The 15,869-nt window shown below is 32.6% G+C and overlaps 1 protein-coding gene across 3 annotated transcripts in view; it reads left to right on the top strand.

The window, feature by feature from the left end:
- Positions 1–15,869, top strand: part of SLC44A1 (solute carrier family 44 member 1) — a 205,725-nt gene that overhangs the window by 152,105 nt on the left and 37,751 nt on the right. For all 3 annotated transcript variants that reach the window (XM_051967106.1, XM_051967115.1, XM_051967098.1), the window contains exons 10-12: positions 5,111–5,273; positions 6,006–6,162; positions 10,188–10,271. In XM_051967106.1, the coding sequence (XP_051823066.1) occupies positions 5,111–5,273; positions 6,006–6,162; positions 10,188–10,271 (404 nt within the window). The remainder of the gene's footprint in view (positions 1–5,110; positions 5,274–6,005; positions 6,163–10,187; positions 10,272–15,869) is intronic.

Raw genomic sequence — 15,869 nt, forward strand, 5'->3', positions numbered from 1 at the left:
CTGCCACTGCTGGTGACAGTTCACATGCCTAGTCTAGTTGGAAAGAAAAGGAATAAGAAGGAAAATGGAATGTTATAGCAAAGGAGAGAGCAAAATAAAAGACCCAGAGACAGAAGCCATAAGGAACAGTAATGCACTCTTTATTTATTTATTTATAAATAAACAAACAAACAAATAAATAAATAAGATGTGTCCTTTAGCCACCACTGTCATTTGAGCTTCATTTTTTATCAGAATAGGATTAAAGTGACCTTCCCATTATGGCAGTTATGTGAAATTTTTATTAATTTTTTATTTTTTCCAATTATATATAAAACAGTTTTTAACATTTTTTTTGAATTTTGAATTACAAATTCTCTTTCACTCCTCATTAAGAAAGTAAGCAATTTGATAGAGTTTATACATGTGCAGTCATGCAAAATATATTTCAATATTAGTCATGTTCGAAGAAATTGAAACTATTTATAGACATATGAAAATATGCTCCAAATCATTATTAATTAGAGAAATGCAAATTAAGACAACTCTGAGATACCACTACATACCTGTCAGATTGGGTAGAGTGACAGGGAAAGATAATGTGGAATGTTGGAGGGGATGTGGGAAAACAGGGACACTGATACGTTGTTGATGGAATTGTGAACACATCCAGCCATTCTGGAGAGCAATTTGGAATTAGGCTCAAAAAGTTATCAAACTGTGCATACCCTTTGATCCAGCAGTGTTTCTACTGGGCTTATATCCCAAAGAGATCTTAAAGAAGGGAAAGGGACCTGTATGTGCCAAAATGTTTGTGGCAGCCCTGTTTGTAGTGGCTAGAAGCTGGAAAATGAATGGATGCCCATCAATTGGAGAATAGTTGAGTAAATTGTGGTATATGAACATTATGGAATATTATTGTTCTGTAAGGAATGACAGCAGGATGAATACAGAGAGGACTGGAGAGACTTACATGAACTGATGCTAAGTGAAATGAGCAGAACCAGGAGATCATTATATACCTCAACAACAATACTGTTTGAGGATATATTCTGATGGAAGGTGGATCTCTTTGTTAAAGAGAGCTAATTCAGTTTCAAGTGATCAAGGATGGACAGAACCAGCTACACCCAAAGAAAGAACACTGGGAAATGAATATAAACTGCTTGCATTTTTGTTTTTCTTCCCGGGTTATTTATACCTTCTGAATCCAATTCTCCCTGTGCAACAAGAGAACTGTTCGGTTCTGCACACATATATTGTATCTAAGATATACTGTAACCTATTCACATGTAAAGGACTGCTTGCCATCTGGGGGAAGGGATGGAAGGAGGGAAGGGAAAAATTGGAACAGAAGTGAGTGCAAGGGATAATGGTGTAAAAAATTACCCTGGCATGGGTTCTATCAATAAAAAGTTAAAAAAAAAAAAGCCAAAACAGTATTAGTCATGTTGTAAACACACACCTTCCCTCTTCCCCTGCCTCCCATAAAAACACCAAGAAAAATAAAGAAAGTAAAAAGAGATATGTTCAACTACACTCAGGCTCCATCAGTTCTTTTCCTGAGGGTGCACAGTATTTTTCATCATGCATACGTCAGAATTGCCTTTAAAAAAATAGCTAAGTTATTCACAGTTGATCATCAAAGAATTGCTATTATGTGCAATGTCCTTTTAGTTCTGCTCACTTCATTTTGCATCATTTTATGTAAAACTTCAGATTTTTCTAAGAGCATCCTGATCATCATTTCTTATACCACAATACTATTCCTTCACAATCGTATACCACAACTTGTTCAGTCACTTCCCCAATTTCTTATTTTTTGCCACCACAAAATAGCTGCCATAAATATTTTTGGGCATATAAGTACATTTTTCCCTTTTTAAAAAAAGAATCTCTTTAGGCTATAGAACGAATAGTGGTATTACTGAGTCAAAGAGTACCTATAGTTTTGGGGCATAATTCCAAATTGTTCTCCAGAATAGTTGGGTCAGTTCACAACTTAACCAACGTCATATAATGTTTTCCATTTTTCATGTCCTTTCACTTAAAATTCCTTTTAAAAAATGTTGAAAAAGAGAGGAATCTGGATTGGAGAGAAGAGGAATGTATTTTATCTACCAAAAAATGAACAAATCAAAGAAAATCTGATCCAGCAAATTCTTCACTGTAACTAAGGGATGAAAATTCTACAGAAATGTATGATTAAACATTACTAGAAGCATTGTAAGAAATATATTTAGATATGTCAGTTTGGATTCTCTTTCTTTTATTTTTTTTTAATTTTAATTTTTATTTTTGCTGAGGCAATTGAGGTTAAATGACTTGCTCAGGATCACATAGCTAGGAAGTGGATTCTCTTTCTTTCAGTACAGATCCAATACAGAATTTTCCAATATGATTCCTCCTCACCTTCTCAACTTATATAATATTTACTTGTCCATGGTTTTCATAAATTTTCCATAGAATATGTACCCAATCTGTCAGTACTAATATAACATTTAGGTTGTTTGTTGTCTTTAATATTTTGTCTTTGTATATTTTGTTTTTTGTCTTTTGTCTGTAATTCTTACTACATGACCATCCCACTTCTTTTCCAGTCCCATGTTTCTTTTTTATGCTACTTCTTATGTGCAAGTTATCACCAATATTAAGCTATTTACATATCTGCCATTAACTTTACTTTGTAATTCCATATAAAAATATTGAGAGTTAAAATGAATCTAATAAGATTATAATCTAGTCCCCTCCCCAAAAATCCTATTTACATGTCTACTATTGGTTTTTCTTTTTAATTACATGTAAAAATACCAACAGATAAAATAAATCATCTAGTAAGACTATAATCTAGAATCTCCCCCAAAAAACAGAGAAGCAAAGGAAGCAATAAAAAACTCCACGGGAATGTAAAATAACAGAATGACTAAAACCAAATTTAGTCAACTAAAGATTGATGGGTATAAATTGAAGAATAAGCTGATTGAAGTGAGTAGAACCAAGAGAACATTGTACACAGTAACAGCAATATTATAAGATGATTAGCAGCAATGGACTTGGCTCTTTTCAACAATGCAGTGATTCAAGGCAATTCCAATAGATTTGTGATGGAAAATGCTGCTTACATCCAAAAAGATATAAATATATTTTGAAGCATAGCATTTTTACTTTTTATTTTTTTCTTTAACCTTTACCTGATTGCTTTCTGTCTTGGGGAAGAGAGAGATAAGGAAGAAAGAGAGAAAAATTTGGAACACAAAGTTTTACAAAAATAAAATTTCAAAACTAGCTGTATGTGTATTTGGAAAAATAAAATACTGTTGAAAAAATTATATTAAAAAGAAGCTTATAATGTAATAAAATTTAAAAAGCAACTAATGGAAATGCAAGACAGAATAACAAATTTGGGAGAAAAAAAAGTTTGAGCTCTAGCTTAATCAGATTCCAGGAGACATCAAAAAAAGGAAAAAAAAAACCCTAGATGTTATATTTGGGAAACTAATTGGAAGCAATTTTCAAGGAAAGACAAGGATAGCCAATATACCTCAGGTGAACTGGATTCATAGGACTTTAGCATAGAGAATTACAAAGTTCATATCTCCAAAATATAAAACAAAGATATTATTCTAGAAAGAAAACAGAAATTATCTGCCAAAAAAAATTTATTAAAATCTCGTTATACTTTCTAAGACACACACATACCATATACCACATACATGCAATAATGAAACTATACTATAACATGGACCTAAAAGACATGGAATTAAATCTAGAGATCTTTTATTTTGTGAAATTGACCATATTATTTAAAGACAAAAGATTGCCATTTGAAGTCCAACAAGTTGAAGGATGACTGTTCCTTCTTTCCCCATTCCTGATCATATGTGGGAGGGCAGTTAGCCAAAGGACCATACCAAGAAGCATGAGAAACAATTGGAGGGAGATGACTGTTTGGAGCTAGACCGAAAAAAAAAAAAAAAAAAAAAAAAAAAAAGAAATTTTAGGTCCTGAGGGAGATATGTTTCTGAAGGCTTACAATCCAAAACTGGAACTATCTCAAGGGCAGAACTTTGCTTTATGACTACTTTCTTCGTATTTCTGATTCTTGTATTGTCTTTGGAATGGAAAAGCAGCAAATGGAAAAAATAAGAAATAGCCATAGTAGCACCAAATAGTTCTATCATGCATAGAACTGAAGGGATGCTGGAGGCCCTAAGACTTAAAATATAGCAACTATATCTTACTTTCCCTACTAGTGGAATTTTATGTTAGACAACTTATCTTAAACAAATTTTTAATAATACAATAGAACAGAATAGTGATATAAATAATAGAACAAAATATACACAAAATGATTCATGTTTGATGTGCCTTTATAACATAAAAACTGGGAAAATGATTCATTATTAGGATAAATGAAATGAAAATAAATGTTGTGCTCCTTCAAATTTTCTTAAATTTTTCTCAGAATTTCTATTCCCAACCTGCTTCATAAGTCCAAAGATCTCCAAGTGACTTCATTATTTCCTTCTCTTTATTCAGTATAAATCCTTCTACTTCCCTCTCTTCTCTAACCCCCAACTCCCCAAAACCAGAAGTAGAATTTCAATACAAGAAAAAAATGTAAAATCAAGGGAAAAAAAACTTCTAAAGGAAGAAAGGACAGATATAACTGATAAACTACATATAAATTTTCTGAAGAATTCATAAAAAATATTCCCAAGTGAATAAGTTTGGAAACAAAACTTGTTCATTTGGGAATATTTTTATGAAACATTTTTTATTATGAAGTAGAATGTCATCAGCAAATATGAATATTTCTCTATGTCTATAAAAGTCAGAAAATGGGCAATATAATAAAACCAATCTATTATATACAGCTTGGTTTTTTTAATTATATGTTGTTTAATAAAGTAATAGCAACATTATTCTGCTTGTCTCTGCCCTCTTCTTGCTTTCCTTCTCTTCTCTTTTATTTTTAAAGGTGTACTTTAGAATCAAATAGAACTCTCATTTCTTTTTAAAGGCCAATTTGGATTAAAATTAAATTATTCTTTCTAATTTAACATCTGGACTTTCTAAATTAATACTCAATATTCTATTTTCTTTGTTTTTAAACTTTTTTTTTAATTAGGTAGTGCTATTCCAAAAGGTGAATTTGTGGAATTTGAAGTTTCTGGCCCTCTGCAATACATGTGGTGGTACCATGTGGTGGGGCTGATCTGGATAAGTGAGTTCATACTAGCCTGTCAGCAGATGACTGTGGCAGGAGCTGTAGTAACATATTATTTTACAAGGTGAGAACTTAAAATTGTATGAAATTTCAGTTCATCAAAAATAATTAGAGACCCAGCTCTCTCAGGGATGTGATTTAAATACTTGTTAATATTTCATAAGGTTTAACAAAATAATTTGTTATTTTATTAATTTGTTTAACAAAATAATTTCTTTATGCTTATATACTTTTTGCTTTGGAGAAAACTCAACCAAAATAATGGGAGATTAAGATTTTTCTTTTTTGAAAATAGGGCTTGTGAAGTATTGAAATTCTGTAGGAATGTTGGCTCCAGTCTAAGACTAGAATTTTGTTCAGTTCACGGCTCAGGGTCAAATCCAAGATTACCTGGCTTCCCATTATAATGATTTGCCTAGACACATGTTTATGTTTTTTATTGATGTGTTCTGAATGGTAAAGCTTGATGAGTAAATGCCTTCAAAGCACAATGATCTTTAACATTCTTCTTTTATATTGAAACCAGAGAGCTCCATGAAAACTTTCAATAAAATTACTTATGAGTTGAGTTATTGTTGTTGTAATAAATAAACATTTTAGATTACCTCACCAATGTTGACATTCTTTTTCTACCTTGTCATTTTTTTAGTGTTAGTAAGCTGAATAAAAATGTCCTATAAACTCTAGAATTTGAATAAATTTATTTCAGCGCCTTTTATGCTTTAACATCTAATATTTTTATTCTTTGAGATTAAATTGTTTTTTATATTATTGTCTTTTTGATGCCATTTAATAGGGATAAAAGGAATCTGCCATATACTCCCATTTTGGGGTCAGTGAACCGGCTCATCCGCTACCACCTTGGTACTGTGGCAAAGGGATCTTTCATTATTACATTAGTGAAAATCCCACGAATGATTCTCATGTACATTCATAACCAGCTTAGAGGAAAGGTAGGAAGTAAACTTCTGCATTCCATGATAATATTTGTAGAAGCTTGAATTTTTTTGGTGGTGGTGGTGGTGGTTAGTCATTTCAATGATGTCCATCTCTTTTTGACCCCACCTGGGGTTTTCTTGGCTCTGGAGCAGTTTGCCATTTCCCTCTCCAGCTCATTATATAAATAAGAAAACTGAGGCAAACAAGGTTAAATGACTTGCCCAGATTTACACAGCAGAGTTCAGTGCCAGAGTGTTCTACACTAAAGAAATCAAAGCTTCTTTGTATATGTATACTCTCATTGACTTTTTATGTTCAGTTATTTATCAAATTGTATCATTTCTACACAGCACCTTTTGAATCCAACCCTTCTCTGTATATACCCAACCAGTACCTTAAAGCTCTCTTCCATCTCTTCCATGAATTGTTGCAAGAGTTTTCTAATTAGTCTCTTTTTCTTTAAGCCTCTCTCCATTCCATTTCCTTCTGCACACAATTGCTAAAGTGATTTTCCTAAAACACACATCTGACCATATCACTCCCTTCCATTTATCCATTCAGCAAACTATAATTCCTTTGTGTCTCCCCATGGCTAGTATCAAAATTAAACTTCTTTGTTTATTATTTAAAGCTCGCCACAATTTGGAGCCTTCCACCTTGGAGTGGAGAGGGAGGGGGCCAAAGAGCAGGGGGAGATTGGACTAGTATTGCTTTCCTCATCCACTCTACAATCCACATAAACTGGCTACTTTCTGCTCCTTTCAAGCAATACTCCATCTCCCATACCCATTCCTTTATATTGACTTTCTTTCCTTCCTGGAATTCTCTCCCTCTTTCCTTCAATTTCATAGAATCTTCAGCTTGCAGGGTAGCTAGGCAATGCAGTGAATAGAATACTGGCCTTGGAATCAGGAGGACTTGAATTCAAATTTAGCCTTGACACTTACTAGCTACGCAATTCTGGACAAGTCACTTAACCCTGATTGCCTCACAAAAACAAAGCAAAACAAAAAATCTCCAGCTTGCTTCAAATCTTAGCTTAAGAACTTCCTTCTAACAAGGAGGCTTTTTTCCTTCACCCTAGTTGCTAATTTCATTCTAAAGTTACTTTATATCTATTTTGTATATGCCTTGTATATCCTTTGTACATGTTATATACACGTATTACATGTAGTCTTCACCATTAGATTATAAACCACTTAGAGCACGGACTGTTTTTGTTATTTCTTTGTATCTGTAGTGCCTGACATACCTGGCACATAAATAAACTCTTAATAAATGCTTGTAGGTTGATTGATTGACATAAAACAATAAGCTCAATATGGATATGTAAATGTCACAATATAAAAAGAAGAACACGAAATTGAGTAGCTTTCATACTGATGATTAGGAGAGAATTCATTTCTTTTTAAAGTTGTTTTAATTAGTTTCTTTACTGATCCCCTGTGATTTTTTTTCTTTTAATAATATTATTGATACTTTTGTTTTTCTGTAAGAAAGAAGGAAGGAAATGAGCATTTATTAAGTACTTCCACCATATGCTGGGCATTGTACTAAGCACTTTAAAGATATTTTCTAATTTGATTCTCACAACAACCTTGGAAGGTAGATACTATTATTTGCCTATTTTACAATTGAAGTAACTATGACAATCCGAGGTTAAGTGTCTTGATCAGGGTCATATACCTATTAAGTATCTGAGGCCAAATTTCAATTCAGATCTTTCTGACTCCAGAACAATGCTCTATTCTCTGTACCACCCAGCTCTTTTTATTTCCAAAAATCTCTCCTCTCTCCCCAACTCAATAAGCAATCCCTTCCTTGTGGCAAAGAATTTGAAAACAAAGCTAACCAATACATAAATAGAATCTGACTATACAATGTTCTACCTCACTCAGCTTTGCAAAAAAGGGAAGTGGTGTTTTTCCATCTCTTCTCTTAGGCCAAACTTGATCATCGTAATTACCTAGAATTCAGTTTCTTTCCTTTTTAAAAAAATTTTTTACTAATATTATCATTTTGATTATGTATATTTTCTCCATTTCTATTTACTTATTCAGAATCACTTTATATAGGTTTCATGATTCTTGAATTCTTCATATTAGTTGTTCCTTACTATTCTATTTTATTCACATATTACAGTTTATCCAGCCATTCCCAAAGATTCAGCATCTGTTTTATTTCTAGATTTTTGCTACCAAAAACCCCCATGCTATTATGAATGGATATTGTCATATAGAGGACCTTTTAAAATACACACACACACACACACACACACACACACACACACACACATATATCTAAGAATACTTGGGGAAGAATTCTTAACTAAACAAAATAGAGGCTGTTCTCAAAGATAACATAGCTAATTGTGATGATCTGAAATTGAAAAACCTTTTCCTGAACAAAATCAGTACAAGTAAAATGAGAAGAGAATTCAATAATTGGAAGAAAATCTTTTTATAAAAAAAACTCTGATAAGGGTCTTTTACCCAAGAATTTTGGGGAATTAATACAAATATATAGACCAAGAGCTACTCCACAAGTAGTCAAAGGATATGAGTAAATAGTTCTCAAAAAGAACAGCAGACTATTAACTAGAAAGAATGCTCCAAATCACCAGTAATAAGAGAAATGAAAATCACTCTAAGATTTTGATCTCATAGTCAGCAATTTGGCAGAATTGTCAAAAGATTGAAGTCTGTGTTAGAAGGACATTATAAAGAAAAACACACTAAAAATACATTATTGGTGGAGCTATGAATTGGTCCAAGCATTCTGGGACAAAAGTAATTTGGAATTATGCAATAAAATACCTGAATTATCCCTGTGCTTTGATGTAGTAATCCTACTACTAGTAATATATCCCCTAGAGATCAAAGATATAAAGAAAGGGCATATGTGTGCCAGACTTAATAGAAATCTTATTATGATAGCAAAGAACTAGAAACAAAGTAGCTGCTTATCATTTGGAGTTGTACTATACCATACTATTCCATAAGAAATGAACATGAATTTAGAAAAGCATGATAGTCATATATAAAATAAATGCTCTAAATCACTGTTGATTAGAGAAATGAACTCTGAGGTACCACCTCACCTATAAGATTGACTAATATGACAGAAAAGGAAAATAACAAATATTGAAGGGGATGTGAGAAAATTGAGACGATAATGCAGTGTTAGTGAACCTGTGAACTAATCCAACCATTCTGAAGAATAAATTGGAACTATCAAACTGTGCATACCCCTTAACCAAGATTTCAAAATGAAGGGAGGAAGGAAGGAGCTATTTCTACAAAAATATTTATAGCAACTCTTTTTTGTGATGGTAAAGAACAAAGTTGAAGAGATGCCTAAAACTGAGGAATGGCTGAACAAATTGTGATATATGATCGTGATGAAGTGCTATTGTACTACAAAAAATGATGAATAGGATGTTCTTAGAAAAACCTGGGAAGACTTATATAAACTGATACAAAGTGAAGTGAGCAGACCAGAAGAACATTGTACATAAAAGCAATCGAATTGTTTGATGATCAGCTGTAAATGACTTTACAGCTATTCTCAATAATACAAAAATCATGACATCTGAAAGACTTGTGTGAAAAATGCTATCTGTCTCAAGAGGAAGAACTGATGGAATATAAAATATACTTTTAAAAATATTTCCATTTTTCTTGGGATTTTTTTCTTTGTTTTCTTTCATATGATTAATATGGAAATATGTTTTGCATGACTGTATATCTATAATGTATATCAAAGTTCTTGCCTTCTTAATGAAAGGATATAGTGGGGAGAGAATTTGGAACTGACATTTGTAAAGAGAAAAAGAAAATAAGGTTAACAATTATTTTTATGCACAGTAGAAGGTTAATTTGGCAGAGGAGAGAGTAAAAATAGGGAATTGAAATGACTGTAACGTAAAGATAAAACATCTTGTAAAGTATAGTCTACATCTTTTTCTCCATAAAATTCCTTATGATTAATTTTGGTTCTTCAGTTTTTTAAATATAGTTGCTTTTTTTCCTCTTTCCAGGAAAATGCCTGTGCTCGATGTATGCTGAAATCTTGCATCTGTTGCCTCTGGTGTCTTGAAAAGTGCCTAAATTATTTAAATCAGGTAATACTATGTATACACACCATCTACACTGAAAAGAGACATGATTTCTCCTTCTCCAAGACAAAATAATTAGTTTAATTCATTGGAAGGTTTTTTTTTTTCCCCTTTATTGCATCATCTTGGTTAACATGTTTATATATTTCAGTCAAATCCTTAGGTTAAAGTGAATATATATTTTGTTCTTTCTGAGATTTATTATTGCAGTAGTCTCTATTTATAATGCATGAATAAAAAATTATTAGGTTTCAGCTTTCAGGAAAGTCATTTAGAAATGAATGTAAGCATGTCCTCATAAATTAAAAAAAATGTCCGGTAATTAAGTGCTGGTTAATAATACACCTATAACTTGCAAGCCTTGTTTTATTTGTTTTGAAACAATGCATAGAAAGTAAAACTTAATTTTGAAGTGTATTTTTAAAATGTTTTAGGATTTATACAAAATACTATCTTCCAGTCCAAAAAAATGTCTATTTTGTTTAGAAATACTTCCCCACCTCCAAAAAAAGAAAACTTGAATTTTTGTCTTTGCTTTTGAAGTGTCATTTTTTATCAATTATGACAAAGACCACCTTCATGATGTGATTTTCACTTGTTTCTCTTAATGACAATCTGTTCCTCTCAGGATTTGAGAAGAATATTCATTTAAGGCAAATCTCTTCATTATTACTAATTCCACTTACTTAACTGCTCCATGAACCCAAGAGCTCTTGGTTTTCTAAGACTCCACTCCTACTGGTCATATTTCTTTTAATTATATAGGTGATATTTTTTAAAAAATTAATTGATGGGGAAACTAGTTGGCAGCACTGTTGCTACATTCAAGAATACCCAGTTTTAAATTAGGCTTTATACACTTGACTCTACCTATGTGATCTTGGATAAGTCATTTAATCCTGACTGCCAAACCAAAAGTTAAAAAAACAGTTAACTGAAGAACCATCTCTTATAATGTTGTTTAATATGACTTTATCCTCCTCAAAAAAAAAAAAAGTTATGACTATTCTTAACTATTTTATGCATTCGTATGCTATTGTTCAGAAATTAAATTCCTTTCTCTTTTATACTGATTTTCTGTATCTGTACATTTTCCCCACCTTGGATTCTGTGAATCTTATCTTAGAAAAAAAACCCAAAGATAAATGGCTTCTGTAGTTCTTGAAGTGGGTGGAAATGGCAAATAGTGTTTGAGAACTGGAATACTCATTCTGTGAAGAGCTTTAATTTTGATTTCTCATTTCTAAGCAAACTGGAATATTCTCTCCTGCCTTCTATTTTCAACAGTGTTTCATCTCTTCACTATGTTTTCTCTTTTCACTGTAAAATCTCTCTCCTTTTTCTCCCTATTCTGAATGGGATAATATTGTCAGAGTGCCACTCAAGTTCCTTTTTCTGTGCCACAAGATTTGTTTTAAAGAATTACAGAATTACACAGTAAAAGTCTACTTTGCAAGCCATTCGAAACTATTAATACCTTCTCACATGAGCTACTTTATGCATTGCTTTCCACCCCCACTCTCCTAGTCTGCAGTGTTTGAATTAAGAAATAAAAAATGAGTTAGGGTGGTATTGATTTTTTTTTCAGTAGATCCTGAAATTATTCTGTTTAGATTTAGAGATTGCTTAAAGGACCAACCTATTCATAACTTGTTGTTTTTCCTTTTTTCCCCTTTAACAAAAATAATGTACAGACCCCTTCCCCACTTCCTTTTCTTCCCTTTCAATTTTTTTTTCATTTACTTTAAACATCATCTTCTTGTGTTGGTAACAGTGGGTTTTCATGGCTGTTTAGGGTGGTTCAGTTTGACATGTAGACAAGAATAGTTGCTGTATCTTCCTCACCTAAATATGGAATTAATAAAACTGTTTAGCAAATGTTTCTAAAATTAACAAAAATAATATTTATATAGTGCTTAATAAAAAGTCAATTCTTTGAGGTAGATATTATAATTACTGTTCTCTACATTTTACAGATCTATATATTGAAGCTCACAGATTTGAGTCATTGCCCAATCACGGTTTTAAGCATAACAAGGATTCACAAATACCCAGGTCACGTGACCCCAAAGGGAATTCTTTTTCCATAATTTTATACACTTTCTCTTTTAAATAAAATTTCTAATTGAATGTTTTCATGAATTCCTTAAGCAGAAAGAGACCTAACTGAGCTACAGCTCAATCCAGTCCAATACAACAAATGTTTTTTAAAAAACATTAACTAGGTGCAAAACACATAGTTTTTTATTTTATATCTTCCTTGACTATAATTATTTCAACTTACACAATGGTATTTCTTGGCTTCTTGATTTTTTTTTCTTTATGTCTGCAAAGCTATTCACAAGAGAGATTCAACTCAGTTTTTCATACCAGGGAGGCAATCTTCTTTGCAATTTTAGTTCATATATACTACAAACATAATATGAAATCATCACCAAGCTGAAAAATGGACATTTGCTCCAGTGGAGCATAACATTATGTGGGTGCATCAGTGATTCCAAGGTCATTCTGAAAGGGTCATGATTTAGGAGGATGAACATGGGGAAAAAGGCGCTAAACTTGAAATCCATTATCTCATCCGTCACTTACCAGTCATGTGACTTTTAGCAAGTTCTTCCACTTTCAGCTTCAGCTTTCTCATTTATAAAATGGAGGGAATTAAATAAGGTGATCTCTAAAATCCCTTCTGGTTCCAACAATCTGTGTTTCTGCCAAGTGAGGAAAAAAACAACAGCTCAGAGTGCCCAGCTCTAAAACTTATCCTTATTCCTGTACCCAATACTCTAAGAAATTTTTATCAACAATTTGAGTAATTTGCTAAAGAACATTCTTACTAAGTTCTCTGGAGATAGAAAATGAAGTGAGATAAATAAGTCACACCTGATAGAATGTGATAGAGATTTTAAAAAGACCTTGATGAAGTACAATTAAAGAGAATGATGTTTAAGACAAGAGCAGAGTTGTAAGAAAGAAAAGCAGATGATACTGCCCTTGTGGATAGTGATCATATAAAAGTGACATGAGTCATTTGTTTTGTATCTACAACTTTTCATCACAGAGTTTTAGAACTTACTACAAAAGGGGGGAAATTAACTTAAATTTTTAAGGTAAGTTAGTTGATATTACTAAGTGTTTTGGAATATGTGGTCTATTTGACCTATAAGGAAAGTCTTTCCCCTAAACTCTCTAAAGGCTTATATTTTAGAACTAAATTGCATTTGGAGTTCATGGGAGTACAATATTTAGACCTGAAAGAAACCTTAGAAATAGTTTAGTTCAAGCTTTTCCTGTTAGAGAAAGTAAGATCCTGAGAAGGAACTGTGTTGATAAGCATCAGGGCTGGGACATGAAACCGTAGTTCTCTGATTTTCAATCCTCTGTTCTTTCCAGAACACCATATTGCCTCTCTCACTGCTGGAACATCAGGAGGGTGTGAAGAAAAGTTTGAGTTGGGAAATTGAATGCGTGAAATAGGGTTATATAACCCAAAGAATGGCCTAATGCAGTAATTATATAGAATATAAAAAGAATTAAAATGGGGACAGAAGAAGAGCTTCATCTCCATGCTTATTGGCAATAAGAGGGAAAGGGACAAGCTGAAACAAGAGGGACATAACTAAAATATGAATGCTTGTTGACAGGACTTTGAAGGTCCTGAAGTCTTCTTCCTAGAGTCTTTTCATACAGAATAGAAGCTCCTCTGTCTGAAATGTTTTAGACAATGATAAGTAGTGGTGATAATCACAGACCTTCCTGAAAGCTGAAGGCTAGACTTACTGATCTCAAGACAATTGTGAGAAATATGAAGTGGAAGGATAGGAGAATTGTCAAGAGAGACAGCTGGTGGTACAGAAATAGAGTGCTGGGGCTCGAGTCAGGACATCCTGAGTTCAAATGTGGGATCAGCAACTTACTAGCTGTGTGACCCTGAGCCTCAGTTTCCTCAAATAAGTTTAGAAATAACTACCTTACAGGGTTGTTTTGATCCCCAGATCACATAATAAGCAATATATAAATGTTTATTTCTTTCCCCCAAGGGAAGTTTCTCTTGATAGTCTGCTACTTATCAAATTACTCAGCAGGCCTAAGCCAGAGTTTTATGAATTCATCCATAGCAGATGCTCAGATAAATAAATCTTTTCTCTCCTCAATTACTTTTCTTTGCCTCTTATTGCTCACTCTCTAAAAAGACTTTTATTTTTCCAGATACTTGAGCTCCTTATTTAAAGAAAGTTAAAAATGGATAAATTATAAACTCCCAATTATTTTTACCAACAGCAAGGTAGGATCAATGATACAGGTCTCCAAAATTCATTGGTATTTGCTTTTCAAATTTAGGTTTTGCACTTGTGACTAGAGGCAGCAATGATGTAGAGATTTCAAAAACATGAACCCAACATTTCCAAGAGCTGCCAAACTAGATTAAAATGTAATTGGGTTGGAATACAAGGTTTTACACAAGGGATGAATGTTGAAAATATGCATATATTTTGAAAATTAAAATTAATTTTTAAAATGTAATTGGGAAATATTTTTAAATGAATAATAGAGAAGAACATAAATAATGTTAATATGTAGTTTTCTAAGTCACTGTGCAGTCCATTGCGATCCTTATATACAGTGTAATGGCCCTATTTCTCTTTTGAGTTTGACAGCTCAGGTGCTGTGTCTGGGGACTAGGCCTCAGAGCTAGAAAGGATCTGGCTTCAGGTTCTGCCTCTGACATATACTGGCTGTGTCATTATGGACCAGTTCCTTACTCTCTCAATGTTCTAGGCATTTAGAACTCTTTAAGTTGCAGAAAAGATGGATGCAAACTGGTAGAATTTTCTCATCTGGGAAATTCCAGATCTCATATCTGCCTAGAATTCTGGCTATTACTGATAATGTTTAAATTCAACATTTCAAAGAAACAGGAACCCAGTGGTCATTCAGGAAACATTTATGGCATACCTATTGTGTTTGGTTGTATTGAGGTTACAATGAAAAAAAAAAAAATGAAATCATTGATGCCCTCAAGGAACAAAATGTGACTGGCTCTAGAAAACCAATGAAGCTTTTCAGCTTCCTGGCTTTGGCTCAGAACTTTTTTTCACCAACCACCTCTTCTGTTATGAAAAATAGCATCTTCTCCCAGACCTGAAAAGAATAGCATAAGTTGAGCTACATCATAAGTTTTTTAGTTTATGCTTTTCCTACATAAGAAGAAAAATAAATTCAGTGTTTTGAGGCCCTGCTGCTAGGCTATAGGCTAAAAGAAAAATAAAAAAGAATAAAGGACATATTTATTCTCAGCAAAGAACTTTATTACCTTATTTGTTGAACCATGTTAGCAAGAAATTCAAAGATCTTTCAATCTGAATTTGCAATTAAATAATATCCTATATATTTTATCTTACATGTTAGGTTATTATAAGTTTTAGGTAAACAAAAATTGTGGTGAACTAAAAAATTAATTTTTGTTCCAGTAGGTCTTATATCTATAATTCACCTTTTTTTTTCACTTCTAGGAACTTCTAAGTAAAGCCAAAGATCAAAAGAGTTCTTTTGATTGATGATTTATAAATTTTAAAGAGAGCTTTATCAAGATTAAGCAGGTAGAAA

This window comes from Antechinus flavipes, chromosome 1, assembly GCF_016432865.1.
Source record: "Antechinus flavipes isolate AdamAnt ecotype Samford, QLD, Australia chromosome 1, AdamAnt_v2, whole genome shotgun sequence".
Taxonomy (NCBI): domain Eukaryota; kingdom Metazoa; phylum Chordata; class Mammalia; order Dasyuromorphia; family Dasyuridae; genus Antechinus; species Antechinus flavipes.